Raw genomic sequence first — 24,757 nt, 5'->3', positions numbered from 1 at the left:
AGCCCTAGGCACTGCATCCTCTTTCTTTGGAGTGTACACAAAGCAACTCTAAGGGATAGACAGAGGCAGAGCCCCAGAGGAACCACAGAAACCTGAAGTTTCTGCTGCTGTCAGCCTATTGCCTCTCCTCCTGATATTCTGCCCTTCGTCTCTCCAGCCCTGCTGGGAGGGCCCTGGGATGGCCACCTTCTCCTACCCTATGACAGACAGCCACAGAGTCAGGGCCCAGGGCCCACTGCAGTGCTGCCCTGGGGGATGGAGCAGAGTGGGAGGGGTGCATTTGCTGAGCCCCTGGGCCTTGCAGTTGCTGTGAGTGGCAGGAGCTGCACTTGGGACTGAGGTATTGTGGCCAAGGGGGACCTGGCAGGCAGGGCGGGTGGATGCTGAGACCCTGGGTTTCCCTGGCTTTGTTCCTGTGTCCCTGCCAGTGCTCTGCCTCTTCTTTCCAGACCTGTTTCCTGGAGGGGCTTCTTCCTCCCCGGCCTGCTCAGCTTGTACTGCAGCACATTGCGAGGCCTCTGACAGCTGACCCCTTACACAGCATCTGCTGACCACTGGCACTCCCTCTTCCACATCCTGTTCCCTCCGTCCCCTCTGCCTTCTGTGTCTCCTTTTCTCTCTGCACTTATGGCAATAAAAACACTTTCTGGAAATGTAGAAGTTGTCAGCTTCCTCCTATCCCTGGCTGGGTAGTTTCAAGCAGGGAGGCAGGAAGCAGAAAGCCCAGCTACCCTGGAGAACCCCACTTACTCTTCACCCATGCCAAGGAGAAAGCTGTGGCCCGAGATCTGCCTAGGTCAGCATCCTGCTCTCCTTCAGGAGTGGGCTTCACTTTTGCAGCTGACCAAGAGCATCTTGCTGTTTTGTTAATTTCTCCATAGGAGGCCCCAGCCCTGTATGCGCAGGCAGTGTATGGTCCAGGTCCCATCATCACCCGCCAAGGGCAGGTGGGAGGTGTCAACCCCCTAAGAGGTGAGCAGCATGCAGTTTCTCCTGACCAGCCATGGCCAGTTGGGGAGCCTGCCTCCTACCTCCTGCCCCCTACATAGAACCTCAAGGAATCCGGTACAGCCAGCTCACTCTGAGCTAGGTCCTGAGGAAGCTGAGTATGAGCAGCTCACGGTCCAGTGGCAATGGGGCACCTTGGTTCCTACCCCCTAATCCCCAGGGGTGTACTTCCCAGCATCTCTACAACCAGGTTTGTGAACTCCTTATGGCAGGATGCAGCCCCCTTCCATTACTGCACTGAACTAGGAGGGGGGCTCCAAAAACTAGCAACCAAACACAGCAGTACAGACTCCCTTATCTAGTGCTACCACTGTCTTCCTGCAGAGATTCTGGCAGGCACCAGACAATTGTTCAGCAGGCACCTGGGGGTGGGGATTAGGTCAGACCCTAGAGAAGGAGGTCAGGTCCCAGTAGCTAAGGTGGAGAGAGTGGCCGGAACAGGCAGCCCTGGAAGTGGCAGCTCTGGGCTGGGAATTCTTGCCCTTCCAGTTCTTACCTGTGTGAAGATGAGCAACAAAGTCCATCTCTCTGAGCCTCAGTTTCTTTGTCTGTAAAGTGAGAATCACGACACCTGTCTCACAAGCTGTGGAGAGGATTAAATGCCATAGCTTATGTGATTGCATGTATGTGGCACACAGCTGGCGCGTAGTAGGCTGCTGTTGTTATTTAATGTTATTACCGTCCCCATCATTATCTGTCCTGGAAGAGCTGTGAGCATTGTCTATCCGCGTGCCACCAGAGCCCCACTGTCCAGACCTGCGTAGGCAGCAGACCGCAAGGGAGCAGTTGGGAAGATACACCTTACTAGTCATGTGACCTTGGACAAATTATTCAACCTTCTGTAGCCTCTGTGATCTCATCTGTAAATTGGTATCATCATCGTATCACCATATCAGGCTGTTGAGAGGACATCGAGACAAAACGCGCAAAGCTCATAGGACGGTGCCCAGCATATGGTGAGCACACAATCAAAGCCAGATGTTTTAATTAAGAGAGATTGCCTGTCACCTCCCAGAGCCCTCCACATCCCCCACAGTGACCACTGCAATTCCCTGAACCCCAACCCTTTTCCAGGCACTAGACTAGTCCCCTGAGGAAGAACAGTCATATATTCCTTCATAAGTCATACATTCCTTTCGCAGAGGTGAGCAGTAAACGTGTGTGCAGGCAAACAAGCTGCTTTCTGATTAAGTTCTATAGAGAAAGTCATGTGAGACTAATTGGGTGGGAGCGGGAAGCTCCTTGACAAAGGCTCTCACCCAGGGAAGGATTCTGTAATGTACATTTGAGCTGAGGCTGGAAAGTGAGAGGGAGTCGGCCATGCAAGGAGGTAGGAGGGCGTTTGGAGCACCCAAGAGAATGCAAAGGTTCTGGTGGGAAGTGGGTTAGCTTGAGGGAGAGAAGGCACTGGAGTGGCTGACAGCAGGACATGGGCCAGGGGGAGGAGAGGTGGTCTGAGGGAGGAACCTGGAGGCCCACGGTCACATCGGAGTTGAGTTTTATGCCAAGAACAGTAGGCCCTCTGAAGGGTTTCAAGCAGTTGTGATTTGCCCTTAAGAGGCTGCTTTTCTTTGTTGGAGAGATGGATGGATGGGTGGGTGGATGGATGGATGGATGGACAGATGGATGGATGGACAGATGGATGGATAGATAGATGGGTAGATGAATAAGTGAATGGATAGATGGGCAGATGGATGGAGAAATGAGGAGGTGGGCAGATGAACAAGTGGCATCAGCACAGGCGCAGCCCCTTGCTCTGTATTTGCTGAGCAGAGTTCGGTGCCCATTGCCTGCCTCTGCCCTCCAGGGCTGCCTGAGGTATGGGCTCCTGACACCACATCCTGGGAGGAGCGAATGTTACTGGAGGAGAGGAGACCAGTCTGGGTAAGGCAGCTGCTTCCTGCTCCCTTTGCCCCAGACGCAAGGGAGACACCATAAGGGTGGCAGCTGACTTGGTGCACAGAATCCACAACAGCTGAGTTCAAATCCTGGCTGTGCCATTTCCCAGCGTGGTGGCCCTAGGCCACTGGAAGCTCATGAAGCGTCAGCTTCTCTGTGACACAGACCACATGCCTGCCTTAGAGGGTATGGGGGTACTTACCAAGTACCGCATGCAGGTGCCCTGCCCAGCTCCTGGCTTCTTGGTCTCATTCCATCTTCATCACAGTCCTGGAAGGTGAGTTTAGTTGTTGGCCTTGCTTTGCTGATAAAAAATGGAAATAGACAGATTAAGTAACTAGCTGAAGACCATGTGGCAACTAAGCACTTACATCTATCAGACTTCTCCTGTGCATTCATTAGTCTCCCCCACCTTGTGGACGGGTCCACCTGGAGAGGAGGACCCTGAGGCATAAAGCTGGTGGCACTGAGCTGGGGTTCCCACATACATAGGATAAATAGGATGGACACTCCCCCCACCCCCAGGGAGTCAAGAAAACAGTGGGGCAAGTGCATGGGGGTGGGCGGGGGGTGCAGGCAGCAGGCACAGATACAGATGCAGAACAACCACACTGACCTCCCACTGGCGAGGATCCCAGCAGATCCTCCTCGCCCTGCCCTAGACAGTCCCAGCCTTCAGGCACTGAGAAACGCAGAAGTTCCCCAGGAGAGACAAAAGGTCCCAGCCTGGTGCCCACAGGCAGAGTGCACAGGTAGCCAAGTGGCTGCAGCCCTGCAGTGGATGAGTGCCTCATGTGCCTGGTGGTTTTCTGCACCCCAGTAGGTGCGCCTGGCACTGCTCCTCCCACCACAGCCCCCGCTGCTGCGAACCATGCCCTTCTGGCCCAACAGGCATCTGAAGAGAAGGGGGAGTCTGCCCGGGGGTAAGTGGATGGCTGGTGTCACCAGCAGGCTGTGAGGACCAGGCGGGGAGACGGGGGAGGGTGATTAACCCTTGAAAGGGAAGTGGTATTTGGTGGCCACAAGCAGGTAAAGAGAAATGAAAGACATGAATGAGGACTGGGAGGACAGCGGGGAGATTCAGCCTGGTACATCTGGCAGGGTAAGGCTGCCCCTGGGCATCCTTTGCAGGAACTTCCAGCCTGACACCACATACGCAGGTAGGTCTCAGGATGCCCGAGAGTGTGGTTGGCAAAATAATGGCAACATACACCGCCAGCCTCAGTCCACACTGTCCCTCACTGTAGCCACTAGCCACATGTGGCTGCCGAGCACATAAAATGTGGCTAGTCCAAATTGAGATGTGCTGTTAGTATTAAATATACACTAGAGTTTTAAGACTTCGTACAAATATATATATATATATAATATCTCAATAATTTTAATTGATGTGTTGAAATTAATGTTACTATAATAGATACATTGGAATAAATAAAATATTAGGTTGGTGCAAAAGTAATTGGTGTTTTTGCCATTGAAAGTAATTTTTTTTTGGCTGGGCTCAGTGGCTCATGCCTATAATCCCAGCACTTTTGGAGGTCGAGGTGGGCGGATTACCTGAGGTCAGGAGTTTGAGACCATCCTGGCCAATGGTGAAACCCCATCTCTACTAAAAATACAACATTTAGCCAGGAGTGGCGGTGGGCATCTGTAATCTCAGCTATTTGGGAGGAAGGAGAATCACTTGAACCCGGGAGGCGGAGGTTGCAGTGAGCCGAGATCGTGCCACCGCATTCCAGTCTGGGCAAGAAGAGTAAAACTCCATCTCAAAAAAAAAAAAAGAATAATTTATTTTTTATATATACTAAACATAAATACAGCTGCTCCTTTTTACTTTTTTAATGTAGCTGCTAACACATTTAAAGTTGCACGTGTAGCTTGCATTGTATCTCCTTTGGATCACACTGCTCTAGATGGCTGCATCTAGACACAGGGCCTTCACCCCTGACACCCAGCTGCTAGGGCCCTCCGAGGGGCTCCTATGCTCTAGGCAGGCAGGAGAGTGACAGTGGGCCCTGTGACAAATCACACATTGCTGCTGCCACTTTTAAATGGCGAATTAAAAAATTATTTTTCAATAAACCTTGGTAGAGAAGCGTTAAGTCGGATATATAATTTGATCAGTTCCATCAGAATGACAACTTTTTCACCTGAACATCATGGAATAAGTCCTAGTGGTTACAGCTTACAAAAAGTCTTCACATGTCTCAGTTATTCTTTTTTCTTTTTCTTATGAAAATGTTTATATGGAAAAGTTGAAAGCCAGTTCTTGTCCTGGGACTCCTGCATTTTGGAGCCTCCTCCTTTTCTCCAAAGCCCCTTGCTTAGGTGGAAAGAGGGTCTCAAAAGGAAATCCTTAAGTTCAGGAGCTCAGAGGGGAGAAAGCTGGGCCGGCATCAAAAAGGGCTGGTCACCTGGGGCTGGTGCCCTTGAACAAGCCACAGGCAGAAGCAGTGAAAAAAGTGGGGTTGGTATAGGAGCCAGGCTTCCTGGGGTCGTAGTTCACTGGTACACACACACAGCTCATAGTTAGAGCTTGGGCTGTTTCTAAACATTTCTGGGCTCAGTTTTTTTCTCTTTAAAATGGACATAGTGATTCCATTTCCTCAATATCCCACAAATGTTTACACTTCTTACACTCATCAGTCTGTGTCATGCCCACCTGTGCAAGGGCTTCACGTGTGCCAGTCTCCTTGATCCTGCCCTCACTAACCTCCCATTCATCTCAGGCTCAGCGCATGTCCTCTCCATGCCAGGCTCTGCTGGCTGTGCCACAGTTGCCTATAAAACAGACAGAGTCAGGATGGGCCGACTAGAAACAGTATGAGTAAGCATATCATGTAAACACATAAAATACATACATAGTGTATTGATTGCAATCAGTGCTATGGGAAAATTCAGGCCAGGAAGGAGCATGGGGTCTGCTGGGTGATGCATGGTGAGGCTTCAATAGGGTGGTCAGGAGAGATTCCCCAAGAAGGTAACATCTGAGGAAAGACCTGAAGGGGGCCAGTGTCTGGAAGGACAGCTTTCCAGGCCACAGCAGGAGCAAGGGAACAGCGGGTGCAAAGACCATGAAGCAGGCAAGTGCCAGGTGTGTTACAGGACTGGCAAAAGCAAAGGAGAGAGGAGCCAGAGATGACATCACGGGAGTAGGGGTGAGGGGCCTCGAGGCTCACTGTGAGGCCTTTGCCGAGATGGGCCTGCTGGGGGATGTTGAGCAGGATTTGGGTAACTGGTTCAGGCCTCGACTAGGTCTCTGTGGCTGCTTGACTGAGAATAGATTGTTGGGGCAAGGGAAGGAGCCTGGAGACTGTGCAGCACTCTAGATTAGGAGTGGTGGTAGCCCAGACCAGGTGAGCAGTGAGAAGTGATCAGATTGCAGATATGTTCTGAAGGAGAAGCTAATAGAGTTTGCGGAGAGGAATGGATAGGAGAGGTGAAAGAGAGTGGAGCAAGGATGTGTCCAGTTTCAACTTGAGTCACCAGAAGATGGAGTTGCCCTCACCCAAGAAGGTAGGGTATAGGCAGGTGGGAGATGGGCTTCCTGCAGGTCTAGAGGGCAGGGGAGCAGTGAATCTGGATGTCATCAGCATGAGGACAGCATTTGAAGTCCGAGAACGGACGGGCCCACCAGGGAGACTGGGGTCAGTGTAAAGGTGAGGGAGAGGAAGAGTCCAGGGGGCTCCCAACTTCCAGTTGTGGCCACCAAAGTGGGAACATAAGGAGGAACTAGTTTGAGAGAGGAGGCACTTATAATTTTTGGACATGCCACTTTGTGCCTGTGGGATGTCACAGGACAATAGAATTGTAAGTCATTTAGACTCATAGGAAATAGAGGTCTGGCTGTTCTGTATCAGTGTTTCTCAGCCCGGGCATTTGGCCCCCAAGGGACATTTGGCAATGTGTGGAGACATCGGTGACTGTCACACCCTCGGAGGGAGGGAGTCGGCGGAGGCCAGGGATGCTGCTGCCATCCTGCCATGCACAGGACAGGCCCCCACACCCCATGAAAAATAATCTCATCCAACATGGCAGTAGTGCTGAGGCTAAGAAGGCCCCCTCTATCCTATATTTAATTATGATAATAAAAGGGAACACTTAGAGAGTGCTTGCTAGCTCCCAGGGGCCTAGCTAAGGGGCTGTCCCATTTTATTCTCCTGATGAGGTAGATGCCTTCAGTTTCATCCTGCTACGGGTGCGTGAGTCTGACAGTTGGAGAAGTTAAGTCCTGTAGTCCACATGAGGGAGGCTGAGGTTTGACCCACAAAGGTTGGACCCTAAGCACTGTTTAAGAGAGCCTCAGAAGTCTGCCATGTGTAATGGGATGGAGTGGAAACACAGTGGTCACACAGCCAGTTAAAAAAGAGGAAAAACCAGGAACTGTGATAGTAGACCCTCATCTTTCATAATGAATTTCTTCCTGAAATATTTACTGGTGTAATTCTTATTCATTTAAGTAAAGCTAATACTAATGTTTCGTAGGTTACAGAGAGGAAGATCAGCATAAACCATGGAACGCTGTGGAAAGTCCCTGAGTTTGTTGTAATCCCCCATTTCATTTCATCTTCCTTGCACTCCCCTTCCTTGCCATAAGAGAGATTTTATATTGAGAAAACAGAATGAGTTTATGGGCGAACAAACCTAGGTTTGAATCTCAGCACCTCCACTTGCTTGTTCTTGACAACAGTGCTTACTTTTCTGAGCCTCGGTTTTTCCACCTGTCAAATGGGTCATCAATGCTCCTTCCTAGGGTGTTTATGAGGACTGCCTGGGACTGTGCCTGCTAAGCGCCTTGCAGGGTATTTCATATAGAGTAGGCCCTTAGGCATGGTAATAGGTCTTTCACTTCTGGGCAGGATAAAGTAACAGGGACCTATCTACCCTCCCACCTGAAACGGCCAACAACAAAGAAAAGGACAAAATATTTGAAATAATGCTTTCAAGATATTGGATGTTAATAAAGGGCTATGTCCCCAAAAAATGGGAAACAGGGTGATTTCCTACATGTGTCCCAGCTGACTGCCTGGAGAAAGTTTGCAGGCTGTATGCTGGAAGGAAAGACCCAGGTGGAGCCCGTTGGACCCCATGAGTTGAAGAGACAGAGCTAAGAGTCCAGGAGACCAAAACATCTAGAGTCTGCAGGGTAGCTGCTGAGGAGGAAAGAGTTGCACAGAGAGAAAACTGTCTTGAGAATTGAGCTGTGCACTCATCACCACATGCACATGAGGAAAACTACTCCAGGTCGGGCAAAGAACCACCGGAAAGGATTGGAGGCAACGGTGCCCACCCCAACACCAGGCAAAGAATGGCACCTGTTCCCGCCTGCAAGACCATAAAACCTAATGGCTTATGGGGCATAGGACAGAATACACAGAAGGGTTTCCCTCAGTAATGGGGAATAATTTGCTCTTTACTGAGCATTTTAGATCTACCCAAGAAACCTTAGAGACAAAATCTATAAGGCTCAAACTCTTTCCAAGAATCTAAGTTCATACCAGAAAAAGGCTGAAGGATATTTACAGAAATACAGAAATGTTCATCACTCAGCCTTTTAAAAATCACGGTATTGGGCACGGTGGCTTATGCCTGTAATCCCAGCACTTTGGGAGGTTGAGGCAGGTGGATGACAAGGTCAAGACATCGAGACCATCCTGGCCAACATGGTGAAACCTCGTCTTTACTAAAAATACAAAATTTAGCTGGGCATGGTGGTGCGTGCCTGTAGTCCCAGCTACTTGGGAAGCTGAGACAGGAGAACCGCTTCAGAGAGAGGTGGAGGTTGCAGTGAGCCTAGATTGCGCTACTGCACTTCAGCCTGGCAACAGAGTAAGACTCCATCTCAAAAAAAAAAAAAAAAAAAAAAGAAATCACAATATCCCTGGGCCTACCAGGGAGACTGGAGCCAGTGTAAGGTGAGGGAGAGGAAGGAGGAGCTAGTTTAATAGAGGAGGCACTTATAATTTTTGGACATGCCACTTTGTGCCTGTAGGATGTCACAGGATGATAGAATTGCAACTAATTCGAAATATCAGGAGTGCAAAGAAGCAGGAAAATGTAGCCCATAATGAGGAGAAAAATAAAAAGCCATCGAGACAAACCCAGAAATGACACAGATTTTAGAATTAGTAAAGACATTGAAACTGTTTTTATCACTGTATTCTGTATGATCGAAAAGTAGACACATGAAAGTTATTTTTTAAAAAAGACCTAAATTAAACTTGTAGAGATCAAACCTATTATGTGTGAGATGAAAACTAATGCTGGGTTGAGTTAGTGGCAGATTAGACACATTAACATGAAAAGCTTTGTGAAGGCATAGCAATAGAAACTGGCTGTATTAGCTTTCTATTGCTGTTGTGACACGTTGTTTATTATTTATTTATTTATTTTGACAGGATCTTGCTCTGTGGCCCAGGCTGGAGTGCAGTGCATGATTACAGCTCACTGCAGATTGGAATTCCTGGGATCAGACTCCTTAGCAGCTAGAACCACAGGCTTGGTTATGCCACGCCTGACTCATTTTTTAAAATTATTTTTCATGGAGTTGGAGTCTTGCCATGTTACTCAGCCTGGTCTTGAACTGGGGCTCAAGCAACCCTCCCACCTCCGCCTCCCAAAGTGCTGGGATTACAGGTGTGAGTCGCTGTGCCCGGTGCCTGGCCTGTGACACATTACCACAAACTTGGTGGCTTAAACAATACACATTTACCTTATGGTTCTTTATGTCAGAAGTCTGATACAGGTTTCACTGAGCTTAAATCAAGGTGTCAGTAGGCCTGAATTCCTTTCTGGAGGTTCTGAGGGCAAGTCCATTTTTCTTGAGCTTTCCAGTTGCTAGAGGTTGCCTGCATTCCTCAGCTCCTGGCTCCCTTCCTCCACCTTCAAGACCAAAAATGACAGATGAGGTTCTTCTCACATTTTATCACTCCTGCTATAGTCACATCTCTCTCTTACTCTCCTCTTCTGTCTCCCCCTCCACTTTTAAACACCCTTATGATTACCTTGGGCCCACTTGGATAATCTAGGATAATCTTCCTAGTTTAAAGCCAGCTGATTAGCAACTTTAATTCCACCTGCAACTTTAATTCTTTGCTGTGTAACTTAACCTAGTCACAGGTTGCAGGGACAGGGATGTGGATGTCTTTGGGGGTCTGTTATTCTGCTACCACACTATCCAAAAACACATGCACACACACACACACACACACACACACACACAGAGAGAGAGAGAGAGAGAGAGAGAGAGAAATAACGAAAACAGAGTATCAGTGACCTGTGGGGTAACCTCAAGTTGTGTAATATACATGTAACTGGAATCTCAAGCAGGACCAGGGGATGAAAACACATATTTGAAGTACCAATGGCTAAAATATTCCAAACGTTATGAAAACTATAAGCTCACAAATCTAAGAAGTTCAGAAGTTCAATGAGTTCCAAGTATAGAAAACCTGAAGAAAATTGCACTGAAGCACGTCATAATCGAATTATCCAAAACTAGTGAAACAGTAAAAAAGGCACAAAGCATCAAAAAATGAGTATGACAGCAAAATTCTCATGAGAATGCAAGTGGAACAACATCTTAAAAGCAGTGAAAGAAACATTCCAACCTTGAAGACTTTATCCAGTGAAAATATCTTTCAAAAATGAAGATGAATTAATTACTCCCACACTCAAAAGCTGAAAGAATTTATCACCAATAGCTGCATACTCCCAGAAATGTTAGAGGAAGATTTCCAGATAGCAGCAAATAATACCATATGGGAATCTGGATCTGCACAATAGAATGAAAAGCACTGTGGCAACTGTATGGGTAAATATATGTTTTCTCTTGTAATTCAAATATTTTCAAAAGATATTAACTGTTAAAATAAAAATAACATAGGAGGCCAGGGTGGGCGGATCACCTGAGGTCAGGAGTTTGAAACCAGCCTGGCCAACATGGCGCAACCCCATCTCTACTAAAAATACAAAAATTAGCCTGGTGTGGTGGCACATGCCTATAATCCCAGCTACTCAGGGGGCTGAGATAGGAGAATTGCTTGAACCCAAGAGGCAGAGGAGGTTGCAGTGAGCTAAGATTGTACCACTCCACTCCAGCCTGATGACAGAGCAATACCAGTAAAAGGTAAGACAACCATGGCAAAAAGGTCAGGAAAGAAGACATGGAAGTATAATCCTTCTGAGATTATTTGTAAGATAGATCTTACAAATCTTTATACTATACGTGAAGGGGTATCACTTAATATAGGCTGTGATAAGTTAAAGATATATACCATAAACTCTAAAGCAATTTCTATAGTATGAAGAGAGAGAGAGAGAGAGAGAGATTTTTACTAATAAGCCACAAAGGAGACAGAATGAAATCATTAAAAACAAAAAACAAAATCTCCATCCAAAAGAAGACAAGAAAAGAGAAAAAGGACAGATGGGACAGATAGAAAACGGAAGCCAGACTTAAACCTAAGCCTCCCAATAATCATATTATAAATAAAGCTTATCAGATTGGATAAAAAAGCAGGACCCAACTCTATGCCTGAGAAAAAAAGCATTTAAAATGTAAAGACACAAATAAGTTAAAAGGATGGGAAAAGATAACACCATTCTGACACTAATCAAAAGAAAACTGGATGGCTATGTTTATATCAAGGATTTCAGACCAGAGCAACAAAATATGAGTAGGGATAAAGAAGGTCATCTCATAATGATAAAGAAGTCATTTCATCAAGCGAACATAACAGTCCTAAATATTTATGCTCCTAATAACAGCTTCAAACTACCTGAAGCAAAAACTGATAGAAATTCAAGGAGAAAATAAATAAACCTAAAATTATAATTGGAAATTTGAATAGCTGATGGACCGAATAGATGGAAAATCAGCATGGATATTGAAGATTTGAACAAAACTTTCAACTAGACCAAATTGACATTTATAGAACACTCTACTCAACCACAGCAGAATAATTTTTCTCAGTGCACACAGAACACTTAGCAAGATATTCCATATTCTGGTACAGTCCCCTCAAATTTGGAAACTAACACACTTCTAAATAACCCACAAATTAAAGAAGAAATCCAAAGGAAAAGCACAAGGTATTTTGAACTGAATTAAAATGAAAACACAGCATATCAAAATTTTGGAGCTGCCTCTAAAGTAGTAATCCAGGGGACAATTATAGCATTGAAGTCTGTAAGAAACTAGAAAAATACCAAACTAAACCCAAGGTAAGCATAAGAATAAAAATAAAGATCAGAGTGGAAATCAATGAAGTATGACCCCAATTGGCAACCTACAACCTGCGGGCTGGCTGCTTGTTTTTGTAAATAAAATTTACACAAATACAACTATGACTTTCATTCACACATTGTCTTTGGCTGCATTTGCACCACAGTGGCAAAGTGCGTAGTGACAGAGACTATACGGCCTAAAAACCTAAAATATTTGCCATCTCGTCCTTTAAAAACAAGTTTGCTAACCGCAAAAACAACAAAGTCAGTGAAGCAAAAGGCTGATTTGTTGAGATCAATAAAATGGGTAAGCCTCTATCAAGGCTGATTGAAGGAGGAAAGAAAAAAGAAATTACCAATGTCAGGGTGAGGGAGGTTAACATCACTACAGCTTCTTCAGCTAGTAAAAGGATAATAAGGGAACGTTATGGACAACTATATCAATTAATTCAATAACTTAGATGAAACTGGCAAATTCTTTGAAAGACACAAACTAGAAAAGTATACTCAGGAAGAGATAGATGTATATATTAAAGAAATTGTATTTGTTATTACAAACCTTTCCACAAAGTAAACTCAAGGCCCAGATGGCTGCTTTGGTGGATTATATCAAATAGTTAATGAAAAAATTACAGCATTTCTCTACAAATGTCTAGGTTTGAAAATGAGGGAATGTTTAATAGCTTATTCTATGAAGCCGGCATTACCTTGATACCAAAATCAGACTGAGACATTTTAAGTGAAGGAAACTGCAAGCCAATATCCCTCATGAAAATACATAAAATATTCTTAACAAAATTTCAGCAAATCAAAGCAACAATATATAAAAGGGATAATACATCATTACCAAGTAGGATTTCTCCCAGGAATGCAAGATTGGTTTAGCATTTGAAAGTTTATTAGTGTAATTTATCAATTAGTACACTAAAAAGTTATATCGTTATTACAATAGATGCAGAACAGACATTTGACAAAATCTAACATCCATTCCCGATAAAAATGTGGCTCAGCAGCCAATGGATTTTCAACACAGGTGTCAACATCATACATTGGGGAAAGGACACCCTCTTCAATAAGTGGTGCTGGAAAAACTGGATATCCATGTGCAGAAGACTGACACTAGGTCCCATTTCTCACCATGTGCAGAAATCAACCCAAATGGATTAAAGACTTACACATAAAACATGAAAGTATGAAACTACTGGAAGAAAACATAGAGGGAAGGACTCCCGGATGTCGGTCTAGTCAAAGACTTCATGGCTAAGCCTCTTCTTCTGGTATGGTCTAGATACAATACCAGAAGCACACTCAATAAAAGAAAAAATGATTAATTGGACTTTGCAAAATTAAAAACTTCTGCTCTTGGAAATACACTGTTAATGGAATGAAAAAACAGAGAAACATGGACTGGGAGAAATATTTGCAAAGCATGTATCTGGTAAAGACCTTATGTCCAGAATATGTCAAGAACTCTCAACACCTATAATGGAAAATCAATAACCTATTTTAAAAATGGGCAAAATATTTGAACAGATATTTCACCAAAGACAACACACAGATAGCAACTAAATACATAAAAAGATGTCCAACATCATCAGTCATTTGCGAAATACAGATTCAAATGCCTGCACACCTATTCGGATAGCTAAAAGTAAAAAGACTGAGCATAGCAAGTGTTGGTGAGGATGTGGGAATGGCCATATACGGCTGGTGGAAAAGTAAAATGGAGCAGTCATTTTGCAAAACAGTATGTGGCCATTTCCTTAAAAGTTATACATACATAAAAATGTACATACATAAACATACATAAATACATAAAAAGTTAGGCTGAGAGCACCTTGGGAAAGTACCCAGGACAGGGGCACAGCTGGGCCTGGAGTTATCTGCCAGCCTCTGAGCAGGGCAGATCCAAGTTTTGTGGGGCCTGAAGCTTATATGACTTGGATGGCCCTCTGCAGGGAAAATAATTTTCAAATGAGAAACTTACACCGGGCGCGGTGGCTCAAGCCTGTAATCCCAGCACTTTGGGAGGCCGAGGCGGGTGGATCACGAGGTCAAGAGATCGAGACCATCCTGGTCAACATGGTGAAACCCCGTCTCTACTAAAAAAAATACAAAAAATTAGCTGGGCATGGTGGCACGTGCCTGTAATCCCAGCAACTAAGGAGGCTGAGGCAGGAGAATTGCCTGAACCCGGGAGGCGGAGGTTGCAGTGAGCCGAGATCGCGTCATTGCACTCCAGCCTGGGTAACAAGAGTGAAACTCCGTCTCGAAAAAAAAAAAAAGAGAAACTCAAGATTAGGTACAAAAGTGAATATTTAGGACAAACCAAGTAACCACAAATTCCTGGAGCTGTTGATCTCCAGATTCCTTTCTTCCAAGTCATCTTGAGACATTTCTCTAGGAATGCTCACATAAAATAGCTTCCTGGTGGCATCTGACTTCCACTCCTTATCCTGGACACTCAGCCGTTCCAGCCTTCATGGCCCAAATGCTGTGCAGCACTGCTGTCACCACGGCAGAGCTGCCTTCAGGTGGCAGCCTCAGTAGGTGGCAGTGCCCATACCCTTGTGAGTGACCATAGCAGCCAACTGAGCAGCCTCTGGGGTTGGGCTGTGCTGTCTCAGCCTCCAGCTCCCTTCCTCCCCAGCTCCACAGCTCTGCTGCCCAGTGGCTGCCTGAGCCCCAGCAGCTTGCCTGCATACTGAAGGGCTCCAGAAGGCATCGCAGAGCCCTGGCTGCTCATCGCCGCCCTCCTGAGCATTGGGCCCCATGGCCTCTCCCTCTGTCTCCCCCCAGGCCTGGCTGTGGTGCCCTCAGCGGGGTCACATTCCTGCCCTGTGCCTCATTCCTCAAAACAGTCTGCTTGGTTTCACCAGTTCTTGGGAAGAGATGGCAGGAGGGAATGTGGGATGGTTGAGAGCCTAGAGCTAGGACTTGAATCTCTCTCTGGCTGTGCCACTCATTCGCTATGTGTGTTCAACAGGCTACTTAACTCCTCTGTGCTTCCGTTTCCTCATCTGTAAAATGTGGTTGGAACTAATACCTTCCTCATGGAGTCACTGTGGAGGTTAGAGAACCCCAGGAGGGCAGGTGTGTGGCAGCTGTGCTCATCAGAAGGGTCCCAGGCACCTACCGTGTGCTCAGTAAGCACTGTTCCTGTCTGCTCTCCATCCCTGGGCTGCAGGCTCCAGCAAGGAATGGCCTGGGCCCACCTGCTCCCTGGGAACACAGGTCTCTGGATCTCACACCCTACAAGCAGATAGCCTTCGGATGTCAGAGTAGGGTGTATAAAGACAAACTCATTCTTGAAAACCCTTAAATTACCTGTAAAGTCCAGTATAAATAGCTTTATGTATTTCCCAAAGATCAATTCACTTACACATGAAAGCTTGAGAACCATAGAGGAGAAACCATCTGAGTTTTCCGAACCTTCTGCCTTTAGGTACCGATCCACTGTCTAGCTGTGAGATGGGTGTGGTGGAGAATTCCGGGGCGCTGTGTTCCATCCTTGTTTAACATGCAGCCTCTGTGACCTTAATACATACAGAGACTCTTGTCTTCAGGATGGGGAGGGGAGGCCCTAACATCCAAGCCAAAGTTAAAAGCACATAGTGATGTTGAACTGTGGTCTTCAAGTGGGCAAAATTGATTTGAAGATTTGAAACAAAGTATAAAGTGAGGCCACTCTGGGGCACTGAACTTCTCTGAGCTGGCCTAACATCAGCATCCTTTTTTTTCCTAACAGTGTCCTGGGTGCTTTAAATTATTTCTGTTTTGGCATGGGCAAATAACAAAGTAACACTAAGGGAGAAAAGAGAAAATGAGAAAGGGCTCCAAGGAAAGAGGTGTGAAGTGTGAAAGGGATGAGCTGTGAGAGAGAAGCAAAGCTCAGCTGCTGCTGGAAGGACTTGGAGAGCATCCCACAAGGAGTGAAGCTGACCAGTGCTGGGATGGAGAGTGCCCTGCAGGCAGGGACCTGGCATTGCACAGGGACCCCGCATAAGCCTGTGTCTCCCTGTCTTGCAGGTGGTGCCGGGGAGCAGGAGAAGGTGCCGGCCAACCCCGAGGCGCTCCTGCTCATGGCCAGCTCCCAGCGTGACATGGAGGACTGGGTGCAGGCCATCCGCCGGGTCATCTGTGCCCCTCTGGGCAGAGGTACTGCCCGTAGATCGCATGCCCACCCTCTAGAACCCTTGCCTCCAGGTAATCATGCCTCCCCTGTCCTGAGCCCCAAACGCCCCACGCACTGGGGACTTGCTGGCTGCATCCTGTGCTTCTCACAGACACCTGGCCCTTCCGCTGCCAGCCCTTGGGAGCCCCCAACAGCTGCAGTGTATTTACTTCCTCCTTTATTGAAAACCATGTATTAGATGTCTAAATGTACTGGGTTTGATTCCAGGGTTGAGGAATTCATGAGGATAGGCCATGCCCCCACCCTTCCTCATTTCCATTCTCTGTGGGAGGGATGGTAGAAGGGACTTGTGTCTCATGGTATCCAGGGATGAAACCTGCCACAAAGCCAGTGAGGCTCAGGGAGAAGACGGAGGGAATGTGGTTAGGTGGAGTGGCCCAGCAGGCTTAATGCAGTAGCAGGGAGCCAGGGGCATGCTGGGGAAGAGCATTCCAGCAGAGGCACAGAAGTGTGCAAAGGGCCCGAGGTAGGGACAAGCTATAGGAACACGAGGCATGTCAGGAAGACTGGGGCTCCGAGGGAGTGAAGACCAGGAGAGTGGGAGGGCCTGGGGTGAGAGTGATCACCAGGGCCTTGGAGTCCTGGTAGGGAGTTTTGATTTTGTTCTAATTACAGTGGGATACCAGGAGGGCTCAGAGTACAGGAGACACACAGGACCTGACTTAGATTTATGAAAAGGGCCCCCTGGCCACCACATGAGGAGACCATAGAGATACAGGAGTGGACACAGCAGGCCAGGATAGTCCATGGGGTGGGCGTGCAGCCAATGGTGCTAAGTGGCCAGCTGCAGGTATATCCTGAAGGTGAAGCTGCCAAGTTTTGCCTGTGGTCTGGACATGGGGTATGAGAGAAATGAAAGGTGACTCCCAGCCGTGCAATCGCTATCTCTAGGTTGGTGTTCATATGAAGTGGTCATGAAAAGAGCTTTCATAATGGGATCACCATGGCATGGGGGCCAGGGCCACCAACTCCCTGCTGAATGTGGAGACTGGGAGTCTGAAAGCTGGCCGGCCTCTGACTACACAAGCCATGGACGTCCTCTCTGTTCCTGTGGTGTTTGATTAGCACACAGTCTGGTCAGGGACAGACCCTGAACTTTTGGGGCTCAGAGCCCATCTCCAGATTTCACAAGCCCCGTAGGCTGAGACCCTTCCTTTGCTCCTCTCTTCACCCACGATCCTCTCGCATGCCTGGCTATGGTCTGCCTGACCACCTTTCATTGAATCATAAATCCCTTACAAGCAAGAGTCAATATAATGCTGAGAGTGAAAGTTGTTCTCTCGGACTTCATGAATGATATCACACTGTCAGCCTTGGTCCCCTTGATCCCTGAAGGTTGCAGCACATTTGACCTATGGCTGGAGTTTAATGGCCTGGAAATGCCTGAACCCACCCAGGGATTTCTGCAGCCTTGCAAGAGCATCTTTTGGTGCAAGGTTGCTGAAAGAGAACCACTGGAACAGAATAGAGCCCAGAAGCAGAATCCTAAGTAGTTGGACTTTGATGTATGACAGGTGGTACTTTTGAGCACCAGAGAAAGAACATTATCATAATCTTAGGGTAGAGAAGGATTTTTTTAATGCATTACAAAAAAAAACCACTAATTTATTATGAAATTGTCTGTAAGTTATATTTTATAAAATAAAAAGCATCTGTTTTTAAACGGTAGATTAAGAGAATGAAAAGATAAGGTGTAGATTGGGTGAAGGTGTTTGTAACACATATGATCATCAAATGACTCACTCCCCAAACTCCTACAAATCAATGAGGCAAAAACAGACAAGGCAGAAGAAGCACAGACAAGAGATTTGGACAGGCATTTCCTAAAAGAAGAAATCCTCATGACTGGTGAACAGAGGCTCCTGCGTACAACCTCATCAGTAATCAGGGAACTGCAAATTAAATCACAATGGGATACTTGTATGCACCCACCAGAATGACTAAATGAAAAACAGTTTCAAGTGGCGATGAGGATAGAAAGCTATAGAAACTTGCACATATTGCTGGGGAAATCATCAATGTCTGCTGAAGTTGATGCTGTGCACATCTGTGTCCCAGCAATTCTATATGAAGCATGTCCCACATAGAAATGTGTGCACAGGTACGCCAGGAGACTGGGTACATGGGATGTTCGTGACAGTCTTATTGATGATAGCCTTACAGTAACCCAAGTGCCCAGCAGCAATGCAATGGATGACTCAGTCTTACAGTGGGAAAACTCTACAACAGTGAGAATGAAGCCATTACAGTGCCACCTAAAAACATGCATGAATCTTAAAAAAAAAAAAATGTGGAACTAAACCCAATGAAACCCAGAAAAAATAACATGTTGTATTATCTACCTATATGAAGTGGAAATATAGGGCAGAAGTAAACTGTGTTATTTATGGATACATAGGCAACAGAATATTAAGAAAAGCAAAGACATGAATGCCATAAAAGTCAGGATAGTAGGGAGGAGGGAAGAGGTTAAGATGGGATTGGAGAGGGTTGTAGATTTCTGAAATGTTCTCTAGCTTGACTTGGGTAGCTACACAGGGGTTCCTTTTACTATAACATATTTATCTGCACATTTATGCTTTGAGTGCTTTTCTAGATATGTTCATATAAAAAATAAATGAAACAAAGGGAGAAAAGAAGTGAGATGACTTGCCCAAGATGACACAGCCAGCTAAGGGGCAGAACTGAGAAGGGAGGTGGATGTTCTGACCTCAAAGGCTGTGCTTGGTCCCAGCCCAAATAGCCCATCCAAGAGCTGCACCAAGACCTGCACCCAGCAGGCCTGGCTCCCTAGCCACACGTCCATCTCCCTCTCTGATTGCTCAGAATTGGGGACCTTCGGCAGCATCCCCAGATGGAACCTAGACTCAACCCTTCCCCAGGCCTGGCGTTTATCTCCCTTCCCAGGCTGTGAAGAACTCACAAGCATTAAAACAGGAACTGCCATCAAAGGCGCTTATCTCCTTTCTGCAGGGAGTACAGAGGAAATGCAGAAATCCCAGGAGTTAGCAATGCCAGGCGCGTCTGGGCATGCATGGTGCTGGCAGGTGGGCTCAGTCAGCCCCTGAAGGTTTTCTGGCAGAGCTGTTATTAGCCCGCGTCCCCTGGGAAAGAGGCTTAGCAGATCAGTCCTTCTTTGGCTGTTTCGTAACAGAGCCCCTGAGCCCTTCCTGGTGTGCTTAGTCTGGCACAGGCAGGCCACCTCTGACAGGAGTGGGCAGCATGCCTGCTAGAGATGGGACAGCCCAGCTATCCCTTTGAGAAGTGGGAGCAGGCCAGTGGTCGGGGAGCCTCACAGCTGGTGGCCTGCCCAGCCCACCAAGGCGTGGCATCAGCTGGAGTGCCTCCCGTTTGGGCATTCATTCAGTCATTCAGCTACGGACTTGCAAATAAATGTTCTAGGGGCTGGGGAGACAGCAGTGAGCTGGAGGGACAGGCCCTGGCCTCGTGGTGCTCCCATGCTAGTAGAGGAGGCAGGGGACTCGCTGAGCAGACATGTGGCAGGTTAGAAAGTGGTGGGTGCAGTGGGAACAGAGAAGGCAGGGAGGGGAACATGAGAGACAGGGGTTAGAGTCTGGTGACTTTTGAGTAGAAGGAAAGAAAGGGTGAATGACAGCACAGGTAGAGGTAGGGGGGAGTCTATGTCAGAAGAACAGCAAGGAGGCCAGTGTGGCCAGAGCAGAGTGTGCAAAGGGGAGGAGAGAGACCAGAGAATGAATGGCCTTGTCATCAGGGTAGGGCCGTTAGCACCTCATGGCATGGAACAGAGAAGTGGCAGCGTCTGGCCCAGCTTCTACCAGGATCCTTCTGGTTGCTATGTTGAGAATAGACCAAAGCCAGTTAGGAGCTCCTTACACGACAGTGCAGGTGAGAGGTAAGGGTGGCCTGGCCCAGTGGTAGTGCTGATAAAAAGTCATGAATTCTTGATTTATTTTGAAGGTAGAGCCAGTGGTATTCCCCTGCTGAGATGGATGAGACGTGTATGTGAATGAATGAGAGAATTTAAGGGTAATTCTGGGATGTTTTGACCTAAGCAGTGGGAAGCTAGGGGGTTAGCTATTGACTGAGATAGAAAGACTACGGGAAGTGCAGCTATTTGGAAGGAAGATACGGGCCTAGTTTGAGATACCTATTAGATGCTTAAGTTCAGATGTCAAGTAGCAGGTAGATATTTCAGCCTAGAGATCAGGAGAGAGGACAGGGCTAGAGAAAGATTTAGGGGGCCATCAGCACATAGGTGGGGTTTGAAGTCATGAGTCAGGTTGAGACAGCACAGAGTGGGTGGAGGGATAGCAGAGGGGGTGAGAAAGAGAGCATGCCCCAAGAGGAGGAGAGCCAGAAGCCAGGATCCTTGAGCCCAAGTGAAGGAATAAGGGCAGTGATCAACTACAGCAAATGCTGCTGATAGATCAAACAGAGGGTGAAAGGTAGATAGTCTTTGGTTACTTGAGCAAAGGAGCTCGGGTAAAGTACCTGATAAAAGTGGGAATGAGAAAGATGATAAAAGGGGAATTGGAGTGTCAGCACAGCCAAGTCTTTCAAGAATTTTGCTGTAAAGGGAAAGAGAAAAATAGGACAGCAGCCGGAGGAGGACGTTAGGTAAAGAGGAAGTTTGTTTATTTTTTTAAGTTGAAAGACAAAGCATCATTGCAAAAGATTGTTGGTGCAGGAGGAACAGGGATTTATTGCTGAAACACCAATATCTCTTATGGCTATAGATACAAAAATCATCCACAAAATACTAATGTGCTGAATCCAAAGAGTTATGCCCCATGACCAAATGAGATTTATCCCAAGAATGGAAGGGTGATTTAACGTCTGAAAATCAATGTAATATATTAACGAAATAAAGGACAAAACACATGATCATCTTAGTAGACTAGAAAAAAACATTTGATAAAATCCTGCACCTTTTCATGATTGCAACATTCCAGAACTAGGAATAGAAGGGAACGTAACCTGATAAAGGACATCTACGAAAAGCCCATGGATAATATCATACTTAATCGAGGAAGACTGGGTACATTTCTTCCAAGATCGGGAACAAGACAAGGATTCTTGCCTTCACCACTTCTATTCAGCATTCTACTGGAGGTTCTAGCCAGGACAATTATGCAAGAAAATGAAATAAAATGAAGCTTGATTGAAAAGGAAGACGTAAAGTATCTCTGTATGCAGATGGCATGATCTTATATACAGAAAATGCCAAAAAAAAAAACCTATTAGAATTAATTAAAAATTCACCAAGGTTGAAGAATACAAGATCGATATATACATATCAATTGTATTTGTATACAATAGCTATGAGCAAACTGAAAATTAAATTAGGAAAATTCCATCTATAAGAGCATCCAAAAGAATAAAATACTTAGGGATACATTTAGCAAAAAAGTATAAAACTTATGTTCTGAAAATGACAAAGCATTGTTGAAAGAAATGGAAAAAGATCTAAATAAGAAGAAAGACATCCCATGTTCATGAATCAGAAGACTTGATATTGTTAAGAGGCCGATACTTCTCAAACTGATCTCTGAACTTCTATGCCCAGTTCAGGGAACACAGCCCCAGAAGGACACATGAGGCAGTACCTCCTTGCCAGCTGTCTCCTTGCCAGCTCTCTCTGAGAGGAGAGAGAAGGGAGACAATAGTCACAAGGTCCCCAGGGCTGCCTCAGCATCTGGTGGGTGCTTGAACATGTGTATTTGTACCCTTGCCTGGTTATCTGGAGAGAGTCTGCAAGCCCCCTTAAAGCCTGGAATTTATACGCATGGGAAGGGCGTAGCCAAGCCCATTGTCCAGAAGAGTGAGAGGAGGCAGAGTAAGGCTTTGGCAACAGGCTTGGGTCTGGGTGTGATTTGGCTCTGCCACTTGCTTGCTGTGTGACCCTGGGCACACCTCTTATCGTCTCTGTACCTCTGTGACTTTGTTTGCGAAATGGGAAGAATAATATCTTTTTTGCAGGATTGTCATAAGAATTAAGATAGAAAATGGACATAAAGTGCTCAGCACTTTCTCAGTACTAAATAGTCCTCATTCACGCATCAAACACTTATTGAGACCTGTCACAGGCAGGCAGAAGACTCAGCAAGGAAGAAAGCAGTGCACAATGTACAATTCAGTGGCATGAAGTATATTCACACTGTGGTACAACTGTCACCACTATCCATCTCCAGAACTTTTTCACCTTCCCAAACTGAAACTCTGGCTTCCTCCCTCCAGCCCTGGGCAACCACCATTCTGCTCTCTGTCTTTATGAGTTTGACTGCTCTATGTACCTCACATGAGTGGAATTGTATAGTATTTATCTTTTTGTGACTGGCTTATTTCAGTTTGCATAGTGTTCTCAAGTTTCATCCATGTCGCAGCATGTATTAGAATTTCCCTCCTTTTTAAGCTCAAATAATATTCCATTGTAAGGATATGCCACATGTGCTTGTCCATTCATCCACTGATGGACACTTGAGTTGCTTCTGTGTTTCGACTATTGTGAGTAATGTTGCTGTGAATATGAGTGTGCAAACATCTCTTTGAGTCCCTGCTTTCAATTATTTTGGTTATATATCCAGAAGTGGGATTGCTAGATCATATGGTAATTCTATTTTTAATTTTTGGGGGAACCTCCATACCATTTTCTACAGAGGTTGCCCATTTTATATTCCCACTGGCAGTACACAGGTTTCTCGTTCCTCCACATCCTCACCAGCACTTGTTTTCTGTTTTGTTTATATAGTAGCCATCTTAATGGGTAAGAAGTGGTATCTCATTGCTCATACAGTGTTGAAAGCAGTGAGAGAGTGAGCCAGGGGGACATCTGGTGGAAGTGTGCTAGACTGAGGTCTCAGCTCTGGCAAAAGCAGAACGTCTGACAGGAGGGAGTGAGGAAGGGAGCCAGAGAGGAGTAGCCAGAAGGTAGAGGTTTCCTGGACCCCTTTCAGTACTCTAGCTATTACTATGAAGTGAAATGAGGAGGGGGCATTGGAGGGCTTTGAGCCGAGGAACGTCTTGATCTAATATGCCATTTAAGAGGACCACTCTGCCTGCTGACCAGAGTTGTGCCAGGAGGAGCTGGAGATGAATTTGTAATAATCCAAGCAAGAGAAGGGGGTGCTCTCCCTGTGATCAGAGTGGTGAAAGTGATCAGATTCCAAATCTGTTTTGCAAGGAGGACAGTAAGCTCTCCTGGATGTGGGTGTGAGGAAGGGCGCAGTGGAGGCTAATTCCAAGGTATCTGGCTGAGCAGCTGGAGGCTGGAGTTGTTGTGAACTGAGAAGGGAAGACTCAGCAGAGCTGGTTTGGGAGACTATGGCAAGACCATAACTCTGTTTGGACACGTTTGGGTTTGAGGTGTCTGTGAGTCATTAAACCAGTGGAGATGCTGAGTGGGCAGTTGGATTCGGGAGTCTGGGGGCTGGGACTGGCATTAACTAGCATTGTGGTAACCATCCCACTATGGACAGCAGGCATTGCCAAGCAAAGCCCTGAAGCTCTTGGTCCCAGCCTTACCAGTGGCAGTGCAGAGGGCAGTCCTGGGGCAAGGAGCCCAGCTGGGAAAAGGTGTCCCCGCCCAGAGTGACTGCTCAGTGCTGGGGCAGGGCATGGGGCGGAGGACAGGCAGTAGGCCGGCGGTGATCATCAGAACTGCACTGCACTGCACTGGCCTCGCTGTGTGGGAATCTCACAGGCCTCTGGAGACTTTCCTCAGACCCCCAGGAATCAACTCTCCTGCCCTTAGGTTCCTCTGGAATCATGGCAGGGGGAGGGGGGAAGAAAGAAGGGAGAAATACAGCTCCCTGAGGCCCTAGGGCAAGATACATGACATGGAAAAAAAATCCAACCTTGGGACAATCTGGTGGGACACAAGGCAACCTTATAAGCTGGTAGTGGTCATCATTTGCTGGGATGACATCTCTAATAGGAAGCCCTGGAGGCATAATCAGGTTCAGAGTGAAAGGTGACTAGCCCCAGACCAGGCTGCCAGTGGTGGAGCCCAAGGTCCTAGTGGACCACTTCTCCCGAGCACTGCTTGCTCTATGTCCTAGCCCTACTGAGATATTCAAGAAGACAGTCTTATTTCTAGTTCTGTGAATGTCAACCGGCCCAGCCAGTGGGCCTGGGTCTTTCCAGGTAGCCCTTTTAAAAGGGGAGAGAAAGGACTTTTGCAGACCTAGGCTAGGCTTCAGGTCACTAAGCCAGCAGAAGGGGTACTTGAGACTAGTTCTGGTGCCCTCTAACCATTCTAGCGGGCCCTGAGGGTCCATGTACTCAAGTGGAGAAGAATGTTCCATGGGCCTTGGACCCTGTTCAGGCTCATAGAGGGAAGGTCTGGCCTCTTCCGGGTATAGGGTGTGTTCAGAGCACACTTGGGCCCTCTTCCCCTTCAGCCCTCAAGGCTTCTCCCCTGCAAGAACCCCAGGAGTCTGAGAACTT

At 46.7% G+C, this 24,757-nt stretch overlaps 1 protein-coding gene across 11 annotated transcripts in view; it reads left to right on the top strand.

The window, feature by feature from the left end:
* The window catches only part of ARHGAP22 (Rho GTPase activating protein 22), a 214,178-nt gene that overhangs the window by 166,200 nt on the left and 23,221 nt on the right, over positions 1-24,757 (top strand). For 6 of the 11 annotated variants that reach the window (XM_032266831.1, XM_032266832.1, XM_032266835.1 and 3 more), the window contains one exon: positions 16,165-16,341. The exons of 2 other annotated variants lie outside the window; for them this stretch is intronic. In XM_032266831.1, the coding sequence (XP_032122722.1) occupies positions 16,165-16,341 (177 nt within the window). The remainder of the gene's footprint in view (positions 1-16,164; positions 16,342-24,757) is intronic. 3 more of the 11 variants (XR_004265065.1, XM_032266833.1, XM_032266834.1) reach the window with 1 other exon arrangement.

This window comes from Sapajus apella, unplaced genomic scaffold (genome assembly GCF_009761245.1).
Source record: "Sapajus apella isolate SASKATOON/1434 unplaced genomic scaffold, GSC_monkey_1.0 scaffold161, whole genome shotgun sequence".
Taxonomy (NCBI): Eukaryota; Metazoa; Chordata; class Mammalia; order Primates; family Cebidae; genus Sapajus; species Sapajus apella.
This window is presented reverse-complemented; position numbering and strand designations above follow the sequence as displayed.